Here is a 20,131-nt window from a genome sequence, read left to right on the forward strand (position 1 = left end):
AACATTTAAAAAAAAGCCCAGTTTATCCAGCCTGCTCCATCATAGGAAAATCTATTCAGTCATTCTCTATCTATTCCTCACTAAATCAAGAATCTGTGCATATTCTTTCTGAATGCTTCAGCAAAGCCCACAATCATTCCACTCAGAGCCTGTATTCAATCTGTGTTAAGAGCCATCTACAAGGCACAAATCAGGAGTATGATAGAATTCTCTCCATTTGACTGGATGAGAACAGCTCCAACAACACTCAAGAAGCTTGGCACCATCCAGGAAAAAGCAGTCCACTTGATTTGCAACCCATCCACCATCAGTGCACCATAGCTGCAGTGTGTCCCATCCATAAGATGCACTGCAGCAGCTCACCAAGAGTTTTTTGATAGCACCTTCTAAACCCATAGCCTCTACAACCTAGAGGAACAACAGCAGCAGAGGCATGAGAAGCAGACACATGGGAAAACCACCCATCTGCAAGTTCCCCTCAAAATCACACCACCAATGCTGACTTGGAAATATATCACCGTTCCTTCATCATTGTTGAGTCAAATTCCCAGAACTCCCTAGCTACACTGTGGGTGTGTGTATACCATAAGGACTGCAGCAATTTAAGATGATGGCTCACCACCACCTTCTCAAGGACAATTAGGGATGGGCAATAAATGCTGTCCTTGCCAGCAATGCCCACATCCCATGAATGAATAAAAAAAAAACTCCTACTCCAGCTATGTTTAGCTTTAGGTTTTGTTGCCTCATTAACATGTCCCTGGCTTTCATCTCTTATTCAGCATTAATAATGGTTCAACATCTTAACATCAATGTCATTAATAGTTTAAAAAATTTCGGTCATGTCCTTCTTACTCCTTTTCTAATAACAGAACAGATTTTCTACCTTAGACTCTGCTTTGTGGTCACTGAGTTAAGATATATGCCATTCCTGTTCCCATCTTTGGACATTTTCTAATTCCTCTGAGTATTTTTCTAAGTATAGACTCACCAGTTCTTTATACAATTCTAGTTGTTAATTCCTTTGACTTACATTCCACCGATCTACTTAAAGTAGAGGGAAAATCCAAGGGAAATGGTATTTGTACATCATATTCCTCATTCTATACAGAATGAATATGGATGCTTATTTGGCATTTTGTGTACAAGCGCCAATTTAATTGATAGCATGGAAAGCCCTTGGGTTGGATTTTTCTAACTGGTAGACATTGTGATGGCATCAATAGCAGGAAATGTATTCTGTGTGGCTTCATAGTAAACAGCAGTCTTGTGACTTCAGACTGGCCTGAAACAAAAGTTCAGAGTCATTGGACCATGGCAGTTTAGAGAACGTGTAATTAATTTGTACTTCTGAGTCTGAGGAGGTCTTAAAAACTCTGGTGCAAATTCATTTTTTAGATGCTCATTATTTGGCACTGCAGTTAATACAGAAGTGACAAAATATTCAGACATAGTGTACTTAAAGGAACATGAGTAAAAATGAATAATCACTCTTTACTTTCCCTTTCTTGCCAAAAATACTGATCAGCTATATGGAACAACAATAACAGAGAACTTGGAAGAGAATAATAGTGCTTTACAGTTTACAACCTGCCAATGTAAATCTGCATTGTCATTCACTCATCTGTGCCTCAGTGGCTACCATACGAAAAATAGCAAGAAGTAAAGAGTATCATTTCAGATTCAAAACTTAATATTTTAACATGCACATTTCATTAACTATCACTGAAGATCAGTATAAAATTTTATTAAAAAATGGTTATCGCAGAAGACTGCCAGTATATCCTTCATATTGTAGTGCGAAATAACTCTGCATCATTACAATTGGTGATGATGGACGCAGCAGTCAAACTCCTATGCTCACTTCAGAATGAGTCACAGCTCGTGACATATCTGATCTTTTATATCCATAATTTGAATGTCTTTGGAAAACTAAAAGAACACAATCACTTCATAACAGCTGACGAAATGGCTGCAGATTTAGTCAATCTTGGCAGTCATGCTGACCCTGTGCACATAATCATTTGCTCATAACTCAGGCAATGCCATCAGAAAAAGGAAAAACACCTTGCTTACATGGTTCCAGCTACTCACCAATTTACACAGAGTCCCATGCTCTTATGTTTCTTGTTGAATGTATTCTGATTCTTCATAGGTTTTTCCAGTATGTCACACCTCTCTCCACTCCCATATCAAGTTTCCTGCAAGCAACCAGAGGGCACTTAAAACTTGGACAACTACTAGAAATTTGTTTACCACCATCTGAGACCCTTGACATTTAAAAGCAATAAAATGATTACTGTTCCAAAACACTGCATTTTCACAAGAACAAATTATTCAAAGATCTTTGTGACAAAAATGAAGCATTATTGCCTATAGTGTAGCATGATATTACCTTCTTTCTTTCTGTCAAGTTAAATTTGAGGCTAAAAAGACAGGTTCATTAACAGAAAATGGCCCAGGTTGCTTCGACACAAGTTCCAAAATATCAACAACATGCCAGGGTTTCTCTTATTCCCTCCCTCTGCCCATTTTTCAGCGGAACTGAGGCAGGCTGCCCATTTTACAAAAATGGGTTCAAATTACCACTCCCTTGTGTATGGCCCAGTCATCCAATAAGGGGTGGCTGAGCCTGTAACTTCTGTAAATCCATAGTGTGTCAATTGCTTCTGTTCATTAATCTGATTACTGGTTAATAAAACTGGTTAATAAAACTATTTGGCAGTTCATAGCCTAAGCCATGGTCATCTGAAGTGTTTATTCTACCATTTTGCACAGTTAAAGAAAGTTTAAAAAAATCAATCAGGAAATCGGAGACCTCAAGTTAAGGGGAGAGCTTGCCTACAGTCGTGGTATGAAATGCTGGCCTAGAGGAAAATATCTAAAGTAAAAACGCCAAAAAGTTAACAGTGAGCCTGAAAATCCATGGGCCTTTGCTCCAGATACAAGTGTTGGGATCTGTCCCCCGCCTCCCCAAGAGCTTCTGCGCTGACCCTGCTGAAGTGTCTGCGGATGGGAAAGATTCCCCAATTTCAATATTATTTGCAGGTGTCTGCAGCACTACAGACAGCTAATATCACAGTAGGTGTTAACTGTATATTAATTGTGCTGCAAGCTGGTAGTGGGTATTAACTGGGGATTCACTTGTGCTCCTATAAATAGACACTAGCTTAAACTGTGGTTGTTAGGTTAGGAGGTACTTGCTTGTAATGCTTATGAAAGTGGGTAAATATTGACTCCAGTTATATCTTTCACCAACTAGCTTTCTGAATTACAATACGAGGCAGCTGCTCATATCTGTTCTGGTAGCTCCAGCCCGAGCAGAAAATTCTGCAGACACTACTGGGTTTTGTCTTCCAGGGTCCAGGCCATGACCAAACCTAGGGTCCAGATAATCCCCACACATGTCACTGGCAAGACCAGTACATCCCGTGTCACCCAGGTCATGACTGAGGAAAACCCTTGCCTGGGATTTCCTCCCCTGGTCAAGTCCCTCTGGCATAAGGAGCGTGTTTGGGTGAACAGAGGTTTCATCTCAAAAACAACCGCTCTCCGGAAACTTGGCCCACATTTTCAGGCCTTCCACCACATTTCCGTTGGACTGACACCAGAAATAAGTTGGAAAGGACCATGGAAATTTAGGGACTGTGTACTTAATGCATGTTTTTGACGCTATTCTTGCCACAGATAAGATCAACCCTGTAACAAAATTGCAGAGATTAAAATTCTACCAGAACATATCTGGAAAATTCTCACCTTATTTTCATCAGAAATTCAAGAACATTTCAGACAGCAAAATAATTAGCAAACAGATCTCTCCTTTAAAAGATCTTCTATTTCTGTGTGTTCTAACTGTGGATCTTTGACAGCATAGCAAGTTTGGAACAAAACCATCAAGGTAAGTACAGGTGAGAGAGGCCATTCACCTCATCTAACTCTATTTTATGGCACCACTACCAAGAGGACCATTCCAGGTACTAATTATTCTTTCAATGAACTCTTTTCCCAGCTTGTGCCTATGTTCCCTTGTTCTGCAGTCATGGGGTAACTTTAAATAATTAACATTTTCTATTTCAGTTAGTATCAGCAAATCTTTCTTTAATTTAGCTCCTTTCAGAATTGAAGAGCCTGCGGTTTTCTACTCTTTCCTCATAACTCACTCCCTTTGACACCACTTCCAGGACTTTGATTTTTCTCTTTTGCTTGTGCTAACCAGAACTAAATGTAGTATTCATAGGATGGCCTGATAAGAGCAGTGTGCAGACTTTGGTAATGCAACATGGCATTTTGTTTTCTTTATTAATTATTGTCCTGAAATGACTGGATATTGCCAATGTAGAATCTGCTATCATTTTCAGATTGCTTTCAGTCTTTTCCCTGTCTGGTTCTATTCATCAAGAGTGCATCTCATTTTTTATTCCAATATATCAGATCTTGCATTAACTGTATTTAATCTCATCTGCCACAGTTCTGCCCAGTTTCAAATATTGTCTAGCTCTTCGACCGTCTTCTTAGCCTCTACTGCACTCTCCCCTCCATGCAGTGGCAACTGTGAATCTGACTAGCTCAGTGAGTTTCTGAATCCAGGTTATTAATGTAGATCAGATGTATTAAGAGAGGTGCTAAAGGGCTATCAATCCCTCATGGAAGTCCAACTTAACAGAAATTGCTGCATTCAGAAGAGCAGGATGAAGGGATTAAAATCAGAAAGGTAACTTGAGATTTATTCTTTAACAGTGCACACCTTGTAAAATGGAAGACTACAATACTAAAATTAATTTCATTGTAAAGTTTACAAATGGAAACCTGGGTAAGGCAACAGGAACCTTTCTCTAAGGCATTCACCTCCATGCAAAAGACACATTACACGTACCTTACAGCAGTGCAATCACCAAAACGAAGTTAATTTACGGCCAAAAGAAGCGATGCCTGTGCAAAGATTTAAAAATAAGAGCTTCAGTTTTGTCTTCATTCAACCATAAACTGCAGTAGATGATGAACAGTGGGTATTAAAACTGGAAGAATTCCAACATAATAATTAGACATTTCACTCTGCTCTGACTCTGTAATTACCCCCTGTGCCACTTCAATCAAAAGAGAAAATCATGCAAGGTTTGATGTGAGCTCTAAGCTGGAAAGAGCATTATGATTAGCAATTAATAAATGAAATAATGCGGTAATGATTTGAAAAGTGGAAAAAATTCAGTGGAAAAACAGTTGTTTTTTAAACCAAAAATATGCTTCTTACTCTGAGTATCACAGACACATCCACATTTTTATAGCCACTACCAAACGCATCTTCCCCTCCCTTCCCCTGTCAGCATTCCGAAGGGATCGCTCCCTCCGTGACACCCTGCTCCACTCCTCCATTACCTCTACCACCTTGCCCCCTTCCCACAGCACCTTCCCCTGCAATTGCAGGAGGTGTAATACCTGCCCATTTACCTCCTCTCTCCTCACTATCCCAGGCCCCAAACACTCCTTTCAGGTGAAGCAGCGATTTACTTGCACTTCTTTCAATGTAGTATACTGTATCCGCTACTCACAATGTGGTCTCCTCTACACTGGGGAGACTAAACGCAGACTGGGTGACCGCTTTGCGGAACACCTCCGCTCAGTCCGAAAACATGAGCCCGAGCTTCCGGTTGCTTGCCATTTCAACACTCCCCCCTGCTCTCATGCTCACATAGCTGTCCTGGGATTGCTGCAGTGTTCCAGTGAACATCAATGCAAGCTCGAGGAACAGCATGCCATTTACCGATTAGGCACACTACAGCCTGCCGGACTGAACATTGAGTTCAATAATTTCAGAGCATGACGGGACCCTCCCATTTTACTTTTATTTTTAGTTATTTTTTATTTTTTATATATTTTTTGTGTTTATTTTATTTCATCGTAGTTTGTTTAGTTTGCTTACCCACTTTTTTTTCATGTTTGTACTTGCGGCTGTTCAATTTTCAGTCCGTTAACAGCCTATCTGTACTAATGCTTTGTCTTTCAACACACCATTAACATAGCGTTTGCTTTTGCTCCATGACCTTCTGGTCAGTTATTCTGTGACCTTGTCCTATCTACACCTTCTCCTTTGTTATCTCTTGCCCCACCCCCGCTTTCCTTGCTTATAACCTTTCACATTTCTAATATTTGCCAGTTCTGAAGAAGGGTCACTGACCTGAAACGTTAACTCTGCTTCTCTCTCCACAGATGCTGCCAGACCTGCTGAGTATTTCCAGCATTTCTTGTTTTTATTCCACATTTTTATAATCAGGCACATATGCACTCATAATGCATCATGTACTAAATATGTCATAAGGGTGAAATATTGGCCAGCAGGGATAACTCCCCTGCTCTTCTTTGAAATAGTGCCATAGGAACTTTTACATCCAACTGAGGGGGAAGGTGGGACCTTGGCTTCAAGGCTCATCTGAGCGACAGAGTCAGAAAGCTGTGGGTTCAAGTCCTATTTCAGGACTTGAGCACAAAATCTAAGCTAATACTTCAGTGAAGGAGTGCTGTACTGTTGGAGGTGCCATCTATCGAATGAGTCGTTAAACTGAAGCCCTGTCTGCCCTCTTGGGTGGATGTAAAAGATCCCATGGTGTTATTTTAAAGAGCAGGGGAGTTAGCCCCAGTGTCCTGCCAATATTCATCCTTCACAAAAACAGATTATCTGATCATTATCACATTGCTGTTTGTAGGAGCTTGCTGTATGCAAATTTGCTACTGCATTTCCTGCATTATAACAGTGACAATACTTGAAAAAGTATTTCATTGACTGTAAAGCATTTTGGGACATCCAGTGGTCATGAAAGGTGCTATATGAATGCGTTGTATTTCAAGGATGCAGGGCTTATGAAATGGGGGTGGGGGGGGGGGGGGTGGAGATGGTGGCATAGTGGTAAAGTTACTGGACTAGTAATCCAGAGACCCAGGCTAATGCCCTGGTGACACGAGTTCAAATTTCACCATGGCAGCTCATGGAATTTAAATTCAATTAATTAATTTTTAAAAATCTGGAATTGAAAGCTAGTCTCAGAAATGGTGCAATGAAACTATCATTGATTGTCATAAAAACCCATCTGGTTCACGAATGTCCTTTAGGGAAGGAAATCTGCCATGCTTACCTGGTCTGGCCTGGCATACATGTGACTCCTGACCCAAAGCAATGTGGTTGACTCTTAACTGCCTTCTGAAATGGCCGAACAAGCCATGCAGTTGTCAAGGGCAATTAAGGATCGGCAACAAATGTTGGCCATGTCAGCGATGCCCATATCCCATGAAAGAATTTTTAAAAATTTCTAGTGCTGCAATCAATGACTGAGATTCTTAGCCTATGCTGAGGTGTTTCAGTTTAAGAAAAATTGTGTGTGCTTTTCATTGTTGACCAGTAACTCTAGGATCCCAGTTGAAATATATACCACTGAAATTGCTAAGTCAAAGCAAACAGTACAGAGGAAAAGTTGGCACAACTCCAGGGTTTTCATCAATTTCTGAAAAAGTACTTGAGGGCTGACAGGCAAATGTGTTTAGCTTTCAATTTGTTATATTTTTGTACTTAGCAAAGCGAGGCCTATAAGTGCTGGGATGTGGAACACTTTCCCTTTCTGAGTTTTCAATGTCACTGTCAAAAGTAAAGCCCCATCTGGAGTGTGCTTTAATGCCACCTTGCAGGAGCAACCTCCAACTCTACTAGTTGCTATCCCTGCAACCTTGTAGCAGATTGAGATTGGCAATTTATTAATAGAGACTTTTTTTGTGGTGGGCATCCAGACACTCACTTCACATGTACACCTCACAGCCAATACGGACAAAGCATTAACTTTACAAGTCTGCCTGCATCTGAACTTGTGCTGCCCAGCCCCTCAGATGTATCTTTTGATTCTTCTGAATTCTGTATTCTTCTGAAGGGGCTTGACAGGGTAGGCACTGTGAGGTTTTGTTTCCGGCTAGGGAATTCAGAACATGGGGGCATAGCCTCAAGATAACAAGTCGATCATTTAGGACTGAGATGAGGAGAAATTCTTCACTCAGAGGATTGTGAATCTTTGAAATTCTCTACCAGAGGGTTGTGGATGCTCATCATTGAATGTATTCAAGGCTGGGATAAACAGATTTTTGATCGCTCAGGGAATCAAGGGATATGGGGAGTGGGCAGGAAAGTGGAGTTGAGGCAGAATGATCAGAAATGGTTCTGATGAAGGGTCACTGACCTGAAACGTTAACTCTGCTTCTCTCTCCACAGATGCTGCCAGACCTGCTGAGTATTTCCAGCATTTCTTGTTTTTATTTCAGATTTCCAGCATCTGCAGTATTTTGCTTTTATTTTGGTGCTTAATTCACTGCCACTTCTCTTCCAGGAATGCCTACCTTGAAGAAGCTCTGCTCTTCTCTCCGACAGGATTTTCGTTTGTCTCTGCCAGTTCTGATGAAGGGTCACTAACCTGAAACATTAACTCTGCTTCTCTCTCCACAGGTGCTGCCAGACCTGCTGAGCATTTCCAGCACTTTTTGTTTTAATTTAAGTATAGAGTGAGATTATGTAATGGTATATGGAGCACAATGCCCCATCTGCTAATAAGGCCGGGGGAGGGGAGGAAATCTTGCCTGTGGAGAGCATCCAACAAGGGAAGAGTAGTACAGATGTGAAGAATGGACACATATTCTTGATTTCCAACTTAATTTTACTTACCTTTCTTCAAGGATCACAGAGTAATTAGACAATACATTCCCTCACCAGATTAAATAGGAGGTAATGTTCATCTGCCATTTACACCTCTGAAAGACCCAAATTTTGTTTCTTTACTTGTTCCATTGCCATGCCCTTTGCCTTGCACCACATCCCTTTTGCCAGTTAATCTTTCCTGCCTTCCACCTTGTCCCTGCCTCTGTACTCTGTCCCCAGAGTATTATCACAGGCCTTTGGATTACTAGTCCAGTGACATTACCACTATGCCACCATCTCCCCGATCAAACCAGGAACCTTCTTCACCATTTCAACCTACTGAAGTTTCAAATGATCGAAGTGTTTTACCGATCCTTTCTTTTTACCTTCAGTCAGTTTCCCGGCCTGCTCAGCTGCTCCTCCTGGCAACATTTTTGAAACAAAAGCTCCGATATCCCCCTCCTTTTCTTCACCTGGTTTTGAACCTATACTCCGAGAAAAATACAAACATTTACAATTCTCATATAACATTCATTTTTTAAATACTGTTTTTAATCATTAAATTATGTATTTCTAGACTATTTGTTACGGCAACACAGTTCAACAGTATTAAGCACAATTTATTTACCCAGAAATGAATGTTGGGAGACACACTGAAATGTATGGAGTAGGTGGGAAATAGAAAAGGACTTGCTACTGAAAGGACTGAAGTATAAAGGTTTTTTCTTAACTCACTATCCCAGGAGAAATTGAATTGAATGTGAATTAAAATCAGGCATCTTTTTTCCCATTCTAATACTGCTCGACAAAGCATGGTTGAGGTGTTCACAAGCCACATGCTAATTGGGATCCTATCACTTAATTTTAATGACCTATTAGCTGGACCGAGTGCCACAGTGTGCTTTTCCAGGTCCCATAAGGAAATGTTTCTGTGGCCCCGGGCTCTGCCTCATCTCCACCTACAGAATTCTGTGAAAGCCTGCCGGTGAGTTATCCAAGTGATGCGGCTCCCAATCTTTGCCTGCAAACAATCTTGACGTGTCAGATGCAGGCAGCTACCAGTAGGATGATATTGAGGTCCAGTTGTTAAAATCAAAAATTCCTGGGCAGGAAGTTCGACAACTCCTCTCAAAGTTAAAATCTACATTATACTATGCAATTCTAATTCACTTTGATTTCCATTCAGTGCTTGTGACAGTGCTGAAGCCAGATGCACTTCATATGAACAAAAACATACAAGCATACGAATTAGGAGCAGAAGTAGGCCATTCAGCCCCTCTAGCCTGCTCCACCATTCTATAAATCATGGCTGATCTGTTTGTGTCTCAAATTCCACACTCCCATCTACCCCCGATAACCTTTGATTCCCTTGTCTAACATGAATCTACCTCCGTCTTAAAAATATTCAATGACTCCGCCCCCAACACATTCTGAGGCAGAGTGTTCCAAAGTCGCACAACCCTCAGAAAAAACATTTCTCCTCATCTCTGTCCTAAAAGGACGGCCCCTAATTTTAAAACAGTGCCCCCTAGTTCTGGACTCACCAACAAGAGGAAACATCCTCTCCATATCCACCTTGTCAAGACCGTTCAGGATCTTATATACTTCAATAAAGTCTCCCCTCACTCTTCTAAACTCCAGTGAAAACAAGCCCAGTTTGTTCAGCCTTTCCTCATAAGACAACACACTCATTCCAGGTATCAATCTAGTAAACCACCTCTGAACCGCCTCCCATGCATTTACATCCTTCCTTAAATAAGGAGACCAAAACTGCACACAGTATTTGAGATGTAGTCTCACCAATGCCCCATATAAATGAAGCATAACATTCTTACTTTTATTTTCAATTTCATCTTGAAATGCTGTGCACTACACATTTGACTGTGAATGGGCAAATAGCCACAATCATTCTTCTAAGTGGGATAACCACTAGCTGACTTATCTATCCAATACAGACTGGTTAGTTTAAATTTTAATCTATAGTAGCTTGCATATACCATGTAAAGCTTCATAAATGCCATCATTAACTCCTCTACAGAAGACTAGGAGTGCAACACAGGACTACATGCATGTGAAATAGCGGAGCTAGCATGGATAGACAGAGCTAAGTGATCCCACCAACAATGGCTTAGATCAGTCCTGACACATCCAGTCATGAATGGTGGTGGACAATTAAACAATTAACCTGTTACAGTCAAGTGAGGAGGGGGTCAAAGGGCTTCCCTCTTTTCTCTCTCCCTGTTTGACCACAACAGGGTTAATTCTTTCTTAAAGAAGATATACTGGCCAATTCAGTCAGTGTTTGATTCTTACTTGCTCTGATTATAACATGAACCAATCAGACAGGTTTTCTGAGTTTAACAAAGAAAGAAGTTAACCTTATTGTACCTAAACCAAACTGATGAAAATAATAAACTATATGCCAACCTTCACTTACACACACACACACACACACACAAATAGATTACAGAGTGGGGAAAGATAGATTGGTTGAGTTAGACTCCATAAAAAAGGTCTGTGAAGTTTGGTGATTCTGTTGACTTCCAGCTGAATTCAGTGGTCCTGAGACTTTTAGTTTGAAGAAATAGATGACTGGTTTGGTGAATCTCTTGGAGATAGCAATGCTAATGATTTCCTCCAATGGGGTTTTGGATTGTAGCTGGAGTATGCAAAGGTGGTCAGTCAGCAAGTAGGATTTGAAAGCTTTCAAGTTGGAATGGAGAGAGAAAGAGAGAAAGAGAGACACAGAGAGAGAGAGACAGACAGAGAGAGAGACAGACAGAGAGAGAGAAAGGGAGAGAGAGACAGAGAGAGAGACAGAGAGAGAGACAGAGAGAGAGAGAGAGAGAGAGAGAGAGAGACCCCCACTTAGGGTCTGCACACGTCAGAGTTCAAAAGCTTCTCATCTGCTGCAGAGAAAAAAACAACTTAAAACCACAGATCGGGAGGGGCTTCTCACATGACAGTCACTCAGTGATTCAAATATAGCAGTTTGCAGTATTCTTCTTCTTGCTGAGAGAACAGGTAGTTCCTTTAAACTTCCTGGGTCTTGACACTTGCTAGGAACTTAACAGACATTTTGTCTCTCTCCTCGCAAGCATAACCATGTAGGATACTGTGTTGAAAACTAGGTGATCATCTTAAGCTGAAAGGATGACTTTGCTGGCAGCTTGTCTTTTAAAAAATATACATTCAGATCTCCAGTCAGTGGATTAAAGAAAATTATCATTCAACAAAACACATCGGTGAAACAAACTGGAGGATCTGGCTCCACAAATATCCCCATCCTCAATGATGGGGGAGCCCAGCACATCTGTGCAAAAGATAAGGCTGAAGCACTTGCAACCATCTTCAGCCAGAAGTGCCGAGTGGATGATCAATCTCAGCCTCCTCCTGAGGTCCCCAGCATCACAGAGGCCAATCTTCAGTCAATTCGCTTCACTCCACGTGATGTCAAGAAATGTCTGAAGGCACTGAATACAGCAAAGGCTATGATCCCCGACAACATCCCAGCTACAGTACTGAAGACGTGTGTTCCAGAACTAGCCACATCTCTAGCAAAGCTGTTCCAGTACAGCTACATCTACCCAAGAATGTGAAAAATTGCCCAGGTATGTCCTGTCCACAAAATGCAGGAAAAATCCAATCTGGCCAATTACCATCCCAGCAGTCTACTTTCAGAAGCATCAGAAGGTGTTACTGACAGTGCTATCAAACTACAATTACTTAGCAACAACCTGCTCATCGATGTTCAGTTTGTGTTCCACCAGGGACACTCAGCTTCAGACCTCATTAGAGCCTTGGTCCAAATATGGACAAAAGAGCTGACTTCCAGAAGCTAAGTGAGAGTGGCTGCCCTTGGCATTAAGGTAGCATTTGACTGAATGTGGCATCAATAATTCCAAGCAAAACTGGAGCCAATGGGAATCAGGGGGAAAATTCTCTGCTGGTTGGAGTCATAACTTGTGGAAAGGAGGCCAATCAGGTAAGCCCCAGGACATCACTGCAAGAGTTCATCAGGGTAGAGTCCTAGGCCAAACATCTTCAACTGCTTCATCAATGACCTCCCTTCCATCATAAGGTCAGAAGTGGAGATGTTCGCTGATGATTGCACAATGTTCAGTACCATTTGCGGCTCCTCAGATACTGAAGCCATCTTTGCCCGCATGCAGCAAGGCCTGGACAACATTCAGGCTTGGGCTGATAAGTAGCAAGTAACATTTGTGCCACACAATATGCCAGGCAATGATCATCTCCAACAAGACAGAATCTAATCATCTCCCCTTTACATTCAACGGCATTACCATCACTGAAACCTTCACCATCAACATCCTGGGGCTTACCATTGACCATAAACTTAACTGGACCAGTCCTATAAATACTGTGGTTATAACAGCAGGTCAAAGGCTGGGAATATTGAGGGAAATAACTTCATCTCCTGACTTCCAAAGCCTGTCCATCATCTACAAGGCACAACTCAGGAGTGTGATGGAATACTCTCCACTTGCCTGGATGGGTGCAGCTCCAACAACACTCAAGAAGCTTGACACCATCCAGGACAAAGCAGCCCGCTTGATTGGCACCCCATCTACAAATATTCACTCCCTCCACCACCGACGCACAGTGGCAGCAGTGTGTACCATCTACAAGATGCACTGCAGAAATGCACCAAGGCTCCTTAGACAGCACCTTCCAAACCCGCGACCTCTACCAACTAGAAGGACAAGGGCAGCAAATACATGGGAACACCACCACCTGCAAGTTCCCCTCCAAGTCACACACCATCCTGCCTTGGAACTATATCGCCGTTCCTTCACTGTCGCTGGGTCAAAATCCTGGAACTCCCTTCCTAACAGCACTGTGGATGTACCTTCACTCTATGGATTGCAGTGGTACAAGAAGGTGGCTCCCCACCCCCTTGTCAAGGGCAATCAGGGATGGGCAATAAATGCTGGACTTGCCAGTAATGCTCACAACACATGAAATAATAAAAAAAATATATAAAACTAGCAAAACGGAGGTGTTTAGATCAACCCAGATCTAACCCCACCCTTGCTTTAGCAGGATTTTTCTCCTGAACAGACTGAGAGATGTAACTATCTGCCAGCCTTAGCGGGTGAAAAGAATGTCAATGAGGCCTGAACCTTTATGTGGTTCATGTTTCCCGACTGCTGCATTTGGCAGGCACACTGCCAATAACACGCCTGTCCATCACCCAATCCAAATTGTCAGGCAGGATTCTCTTGCCATGAATTTGCTTCACAGCTTTAATGGCAATGTATTCCCTGTTTGGGGTCAGTTTAAAGAACAGAGCAGGGTCCATAATGGGGCCAATGGTCCCATTCTCTATTGTTTTTCCTCCTTTCATGCAACATAATCCCAGATGCGATACTTTATGTGACAAATATAATCATTTTTTTATAAATGGAAAACAAGATTAAATACATTACACTGCACTGCATCTTAAATCACTACCATCTTGATGAAAAAAGGTATTTTCTGATGCAAAACGGAAACCAAGTTTTTCAAATACGCCTTTAAAAATGTAAGGAATATCTCTTTAAATGTAACAAAGGATTGTCAGCCTATTGCTATTTCTTTGCCTTGTGTGATGGGATGGTTGAACCACAGGATTAATGTACTCAGTAAAACAGATTTACATGATAGGTAGAAAGACATTGCAAGTGTGTGTGTTTCACTGTGCTGTCACAAACATATATATTGCACTGTATATTGCAAGATAATTTATTTTAAATTCTAATTCCATCAACTCCCTTCCCCCCCCACCCCTTCCCTGAATTCACTGACTCAACTGGTGAAGCAATTTTAGCTCTTATGGTACTACAGCTCTTTCCGTCTTTTGGTACTAGCTGATAGCCACAAATACTTTTTCCAACAGAGGTCAATAAATGGAGATTAGGATTAAGACTCCTGTCTGATGTTGTTCCTTCCTAGTGCAGGGATTGAAGCTGCACTCCCTCCCTTCTCTGGTTAAGATTAGCTGATTCAGCACAAGCTAAGGATTACATGTGACTCGTATGGTTCTGCACTACATCATATGGTTTATTTACTCTCAGCCATTTTCCAGAGGAAAAAAAAGGAGGGCCAAGGCTAAGGTTAAGGAGCAAAAATACATGGTCAAAGAGGAAATAATCATTCAGTAATATGAAGCTTACCACTGACCACCTCCAGGCGCGTATCCATTGTCTCTCGAGATAAGGAGGCCCAAAAGAATATGAAGCTTAGGGTTTGAAAGCCTGAAGATTGTAGGAGGATGGAAAGTCAAAGAAGGTGATGTAATCCACATGGAAGTCATGAGAAAAGAATATATTAGGGTAGCAGAATGTAGGAAGGCATATTTGTAACTCAGATGGAAAAAAAGAATAAAGTTCAAAGGAGTACTGACAAGACAGAGGCAAAAAAGGTTGCAATGGAGAATGAGAAATTGGAGCAAGTAATCCCCTATCAAATGAGGAGAGGTGGTGGCGTAGTGGTATTGTCACTGGACTAATAACCCAGAGAGCCAGGGTATTGCTCTGGGGACATGGGTTCAAATCCCACCACAGCAGAAGATGGAATTTGAATTTAATTAATAAATCTGGAATTAAACCATTGTCTATTGTTGTAAAAACCCATCTGGTTCACTAATGTCCTTTAGGGAAGGAAATCTGCTGTCCTTACCTGGTCTGGCCTACATGTGACTCCAGACCCACAGCAATGTGGTTGACTCTTACATGCCCTCTGAAATGGCCTAGCAAGCCACTCAGTTGTATCTAACTGCTACGAAGTCCAAATGGACTGTAGTGGTTCAAGGGCAATTAGGGATTGGCAATAAATGCTGGCCTAGCCAGCGACATCCAAATCCTATGAATGAATAATTTTTTTTAAAATGCCAAGGTTTTTTCTCATATATTGTGCAAAGGAGTCAAAAGAGGTGTAGTGATTTGGCCATTGCAGTGCTGGATTATTGGAATTTGTGTGTGCTGAAGATGTGTGATCTGAAGGAAAAAGAATAGATTAGACTGAATCATGAATAGAGGACATCGTGAATGTGAAGGAGGAAGAGAATCAGCAGATTCAATGGAATCCCCTGAAATAATGAAAAATGAATGAATGAGCCATCAGCTCCACAGAATAATTTGAAAAGAACCTGGATAGCCAGGAACTTGGCCCTTCATTCGTGACTCCTCAAACACTGGAAACAGTCTGTTTCTAACCACCCTTCACCATCCTTTCATAAAGATAAACACCTAGGTCATATTGTCCCATAATGTACATTATTCTAATGAAAAAATATGTAATTTTTCAAGTCTTTCTTCACATGTATTTCCTCTTAACAGGTGGCATCCTAGTGAATCTGTGTTATATCCCCTCATATGCGAACATACATACGAACATACGAATTAGGAGCCAGAGTAGGCCACTTGACCCCTCAAGCTTGCTCCGCCATTCAACAAGTTCATGGCTGAACTGATTACTCCACATTTCCACTGACCCCGGATAACCTTCCACCCGCTTGCATATCAAGAATCTCTCTACCTCAGCCTTAAAAATATTCAAAGACTCTGCTTCCACTGCCTTTTGAGGAAGAGAATTCGAAAGACTCACTACCCTCTGAGAGAAAAAAATTCTCCTAATCTCTGTCTTAAATGGGCGACCCCTAGTTCGAGATTCTCCCACAAAGGGAAACATCCTCTCCACATCCACCCTGTCAAGACCCCTCAAGATCTGAAATGTTTCAATCAAGTCACCGCTTACTCTTCTAAATTCCAGTGTATACAAGCCCAGCCTGTCCAATCTTTCCTCGTAAGACAGCCCACCCATTCCAGGTATTAGTCTAGTAAACCTACTCTGTACTGCCTCCAATGCATTTACATCCCTCCTTAAATAAGGAGACCAATACTGTACACAGTCCTCCAAATGTGGTCTCACCAATGCCCTGTATAGCTGAAGCATAGCCTCCCTACTTTTGTATTCAATTCCCGTCGTGATAAACAATAACATTCTATTAGCTTTCCTAATTACGTACTGTACCTGCATACAAACCTTTTGCGATTCATGCACTAGGACACCCAGATTCCTCTGTGTCTCAGAGCTCTGCAATCTCTCACCATTTAAATAATATGATACTTTTTAATTCTTCCTGCCAAAGTGGACTATTTCACACTTTCCCATGTTATACTCCATTTGCCAGGACTTTGCCCACTCACTTAACCTGTCTATATCCCTTTGTAGCCTCCTTATGTCCTTTCACAAGTTACTTTCCTACCTATCTTTGTGTCATCAGCAAATTTAACAACCATACCTTCGGTCACTTTATCTAAGTCATTTATATAAATTGTAAAAAGTTGAGGCTCCAGCACAGATCCCTGTGGCACACCACTTATTACATCACGCCAACCAGAAACATCCTTCCCCTAATGTAGAGTCCAATACTTACACAGTACTCTAACTGAGGTTCTATTAAGGTGTTGCATAGGCTCATCATTATCTCTTCACTTTCATATTCTATACCTCTCGAGATAAAACCTAGAAGCCATTAGCTATTTTTACACCCTCATCAATCTGAGCTGCTGCCTTTAATGTCCTGCCTTTAATCCAGCTTGCTCTTTCACAGCACTGAGGCTAATTTAATTCAGAATATAATCACTGCTGTTCTTTTTAAAAAAATGCATCATCTCACACTTCCTGCCATTGTATTCTGCAGGCTAGTTTTTAGCCTGGGGCCCCGTCTTATCAATATCCTTTTGTAGCTTCCATTGGTTTTCTAATGAATTAACTCCTATTTGGTATCATCCGTAACTTTCAACACCACTTCCTCTCAGTCTATATTCAAATCATTTATATACAAAGTGAACAGAAGTGGCAACGGAATGGAACACTGTGGATCACCTCTACCCATTTCCATCCACTCTGAAAATCTGACATTGTCACATACTCTGTTTTCTCCTGTCCAACAAATTTATAATCCAGTTTACTATTCTTCCCCAGCAGCCTGTATCCCAATCCTCAGACCATATTTAGTGGGAAAATCCCAAGCAGCCCTCACCCTGTTAAATGTTTTTTAGGCCTTGTGCCCTTCCACCATCTTTTGGATCCATCTGTACTCTTATCCTCTAGGCATCAATGTAATCAAGAGGTTGGTGAAAAAAATAACGGTGTCTAAATGAAGCATGCCATTGTTAATGTGCAAATCAGCCAGCAAGCTGTAGTGAGGAAGAGTTACCCTGTGAATTGCTAATGGCCACAAGTTGCTGGCTGAGTTGCACTGCTCTGTGGTATCTCACACTTAACTTCCCTGTGATTTTCACAAAGTTGCTGAATTTGCACACTAACTGCATATTAAACCTGCCACAGAAAGTCAAATCTTGTAATTAACAGTGTAAATATCCTTTTAACAGCGTAATAATTGTTGATGATCGTCAATAAACCTCTCCTACTTAGAAGGTCAAGAATTAATTGTGTTCCTTCAGGTCATGAATTGTTTCAGGTTTTAAAAATGTCAAATTTTAAATAATTTTTTTTCTTACTTTCCTGACTCTCTCTCTCTCAACCCAAATTTTTTCCCTCTCTTTATTTCTCTTTCTGTACCTGACTTGACCTATGATTCACCCACTTTAATTCACCCTCCTTCTCAGTCCTTCCTCTGTTTATTCTTCAATACTTTAATCTCATTGGTTAAGGAGGTACATTGTTTGTCCCAATGTTCATCAAGGTCCTGGTGCCCTCACTGGGTCAGTAGCAGCTTGCACGTCCAGCAACTTTGTGGGCAAAAACATTTTAATAGCTGGTTGTGCAATTGCATGTCTAATGGAGCACATCGCGTGATACCTTGTTCCAGCAAAATCTGGTCCTATATTGTTTATTCTTGATTAGTGACCACATTTTTGCACATCCAGCTCTTACACTTTCTTGCTTTTCTAACCAGAATTGGTGTTTTGACCGAGGTGCTGGTACCAGTAAACATACCTGCTACAGCAGCAGCTTGCTGTGGTGTGGTTGCTTGTTTTACTGCAGGTTTTCCAGCGGTTGTTTGATCTGACTTTATCTGGCAATGAAAAGGGGAATAAATGAGCATTAGAAAATATTGTCGACAAAAGAAAGAAGAACTTGCATTTATATAGCGCCTTTCACAACCTCAGGTGTCCTAAACCACTTTACAACTAATTGAGACATAGCTAGTTCCCACAAAGAGCAATGAGGTAATGACAAGATAATCTTTTTTAGTGATGTCGGTTGCAGAATAAATATTGGTCAGGACATCAGTGAGAAATCTTTTGTCCTTTTTTGAATAAGTGACATGAAAACATTTATACCCACTTCAGAAGGCAGATTATTAACGTCACATCCAAATGACAGCCACCTCCAATGGTGCAACATTCCCTCAGTATTGTACTGGAGTGCCAGCCTAGATTATGTTCTCAAGTCTCTGGGGTAAGACTTGAACTCACAATCATGTGATTCAGAGGTGAGATTGCTACTATTGAGCCAAGGCTGACACTTGCCTAGAAGCCCAGCCATACAGAATTTGCAATTCTGTTTTTTTCCCTATATTTATACAGATGAGAAATAATGTTGCTGGAGACCATTTTTATCCTGGGGCACAGCAGAAGTACATGTTCCAGCATGGCAATACAGCTTGGAACTCCCCAAAGTGCCTCTTTACCACCCTTGAAAGAATTTACATTGCATAATAAAGGATAAAATAAAAATCCACTCCTTTCACAGACCATGCTCATGAGGCAACACTTCGTCTAGTCCCCAAACAAAGTTAAGCAAGATGCTCCACTGACACTTTGATTATTCAAGTTACTTTCCATAGTCTCATTAGCCCAGGAATGATCATGCTTCATGAAATATATCATAATCCCTGAATTTGCCCATGTCTTCTTCAATGAGTTAAGCAACACAGCATTAAACTGCTTTTATTTGCAGTCTGGTCTATATACCCATCACTTTGTAAAATAACAATAAATTTCCCCACCCTCGAATCTCTGCACCAGGCATCTTTCTTTCACCTGTCATAGCAAGCATATTCAAACACAATTGCAATAGATTACTCAGAATTCTGTATCTGAAAGGAATGTAGCAAAATTCTAACCTAGATGTATGTTATACTGGTGTTATGTCAATGTGTTTAATTGAACTATAATTTTCTTTAATCCACTGGCTGGAGATCTGAATTTATATATTTTTTTAAAAGACATTTTAAAAAGACAAGCTGCCAAAGTCATCCTTTCAGCTTAAAATGATCACCTAATTTGTAACACTGTATTCTACACTACTATGCTTGTGAGGAGAGACACGAAATGTCTGCTAATTTCCCAGCAAGAACCAAGACCCAGGAAGTTCAAATGAACTACATGTTCCCTCAGTAAGAAGAAATACTGCGAACTGCTATGTTTGAATCACTGAGTGATTGTCATGTGACAAGCCGCTCCCCATCTGTGGTTTTAAGCTGTTTTACTC

The 20,131-nt window shown here is 41.1% G+C and overlaps 1 protein-coding gene across 1 annotated transcript in view; it reads right to left on the reverse strand.

Annotated features, from left to right (window-relative positions):
- Positions 1 to 2,145: 2,145 nt before the first annotated feature.
- The window catches only part of LOC137380010 (protein bassoon-like), a 464,497-nt gene continuing 446,511 nt past the window's right edge, over positions 2,146 to 20,131 (reverse strand). Inside the window, exons 8-11 of the mRNA XM_068051484.1 lie at positions 18,632 to 18,710; positions 9,049 to 9,147; positions 4,874 to 4,929; positions 2,146 to 2,201 (exon numbers count right to left, since the gene is read on the reverse strand). Coding sequence (XP_067907585.1) covers positions 4,889 to 4,929; positions 9,049 to 9,147; positions 18,632 to 18,710 — 219 coding nt within the window. The 3' untranslated portion in view covers positions 2,146 to 2,201; positions 4,874 to 4,888. The remainder of the gene's footprint in view (positions 2,202 to 4,873; positions 4,930 to 9,048; positions 9,148 to 18,631; positions 18,711 to 20,131) is intronic.

This window comes from Heterodontus francisci, chromosome 19 (assembly GCF_036365525.1).
Source record: "Heterodontus francisci isolate sHetFra1 chromosome 19, sHetFra1.hap1, whole genome shotgun sequence".
In the NCBI taxonomy this organism is placed as follows: domain Eukaryota; kingdom Metazoa; phylum Chordata; class Chondrichthyes; order Heterodontiformes; family Heterodontidae; genus Heterodontus; species Heterodontus francisci.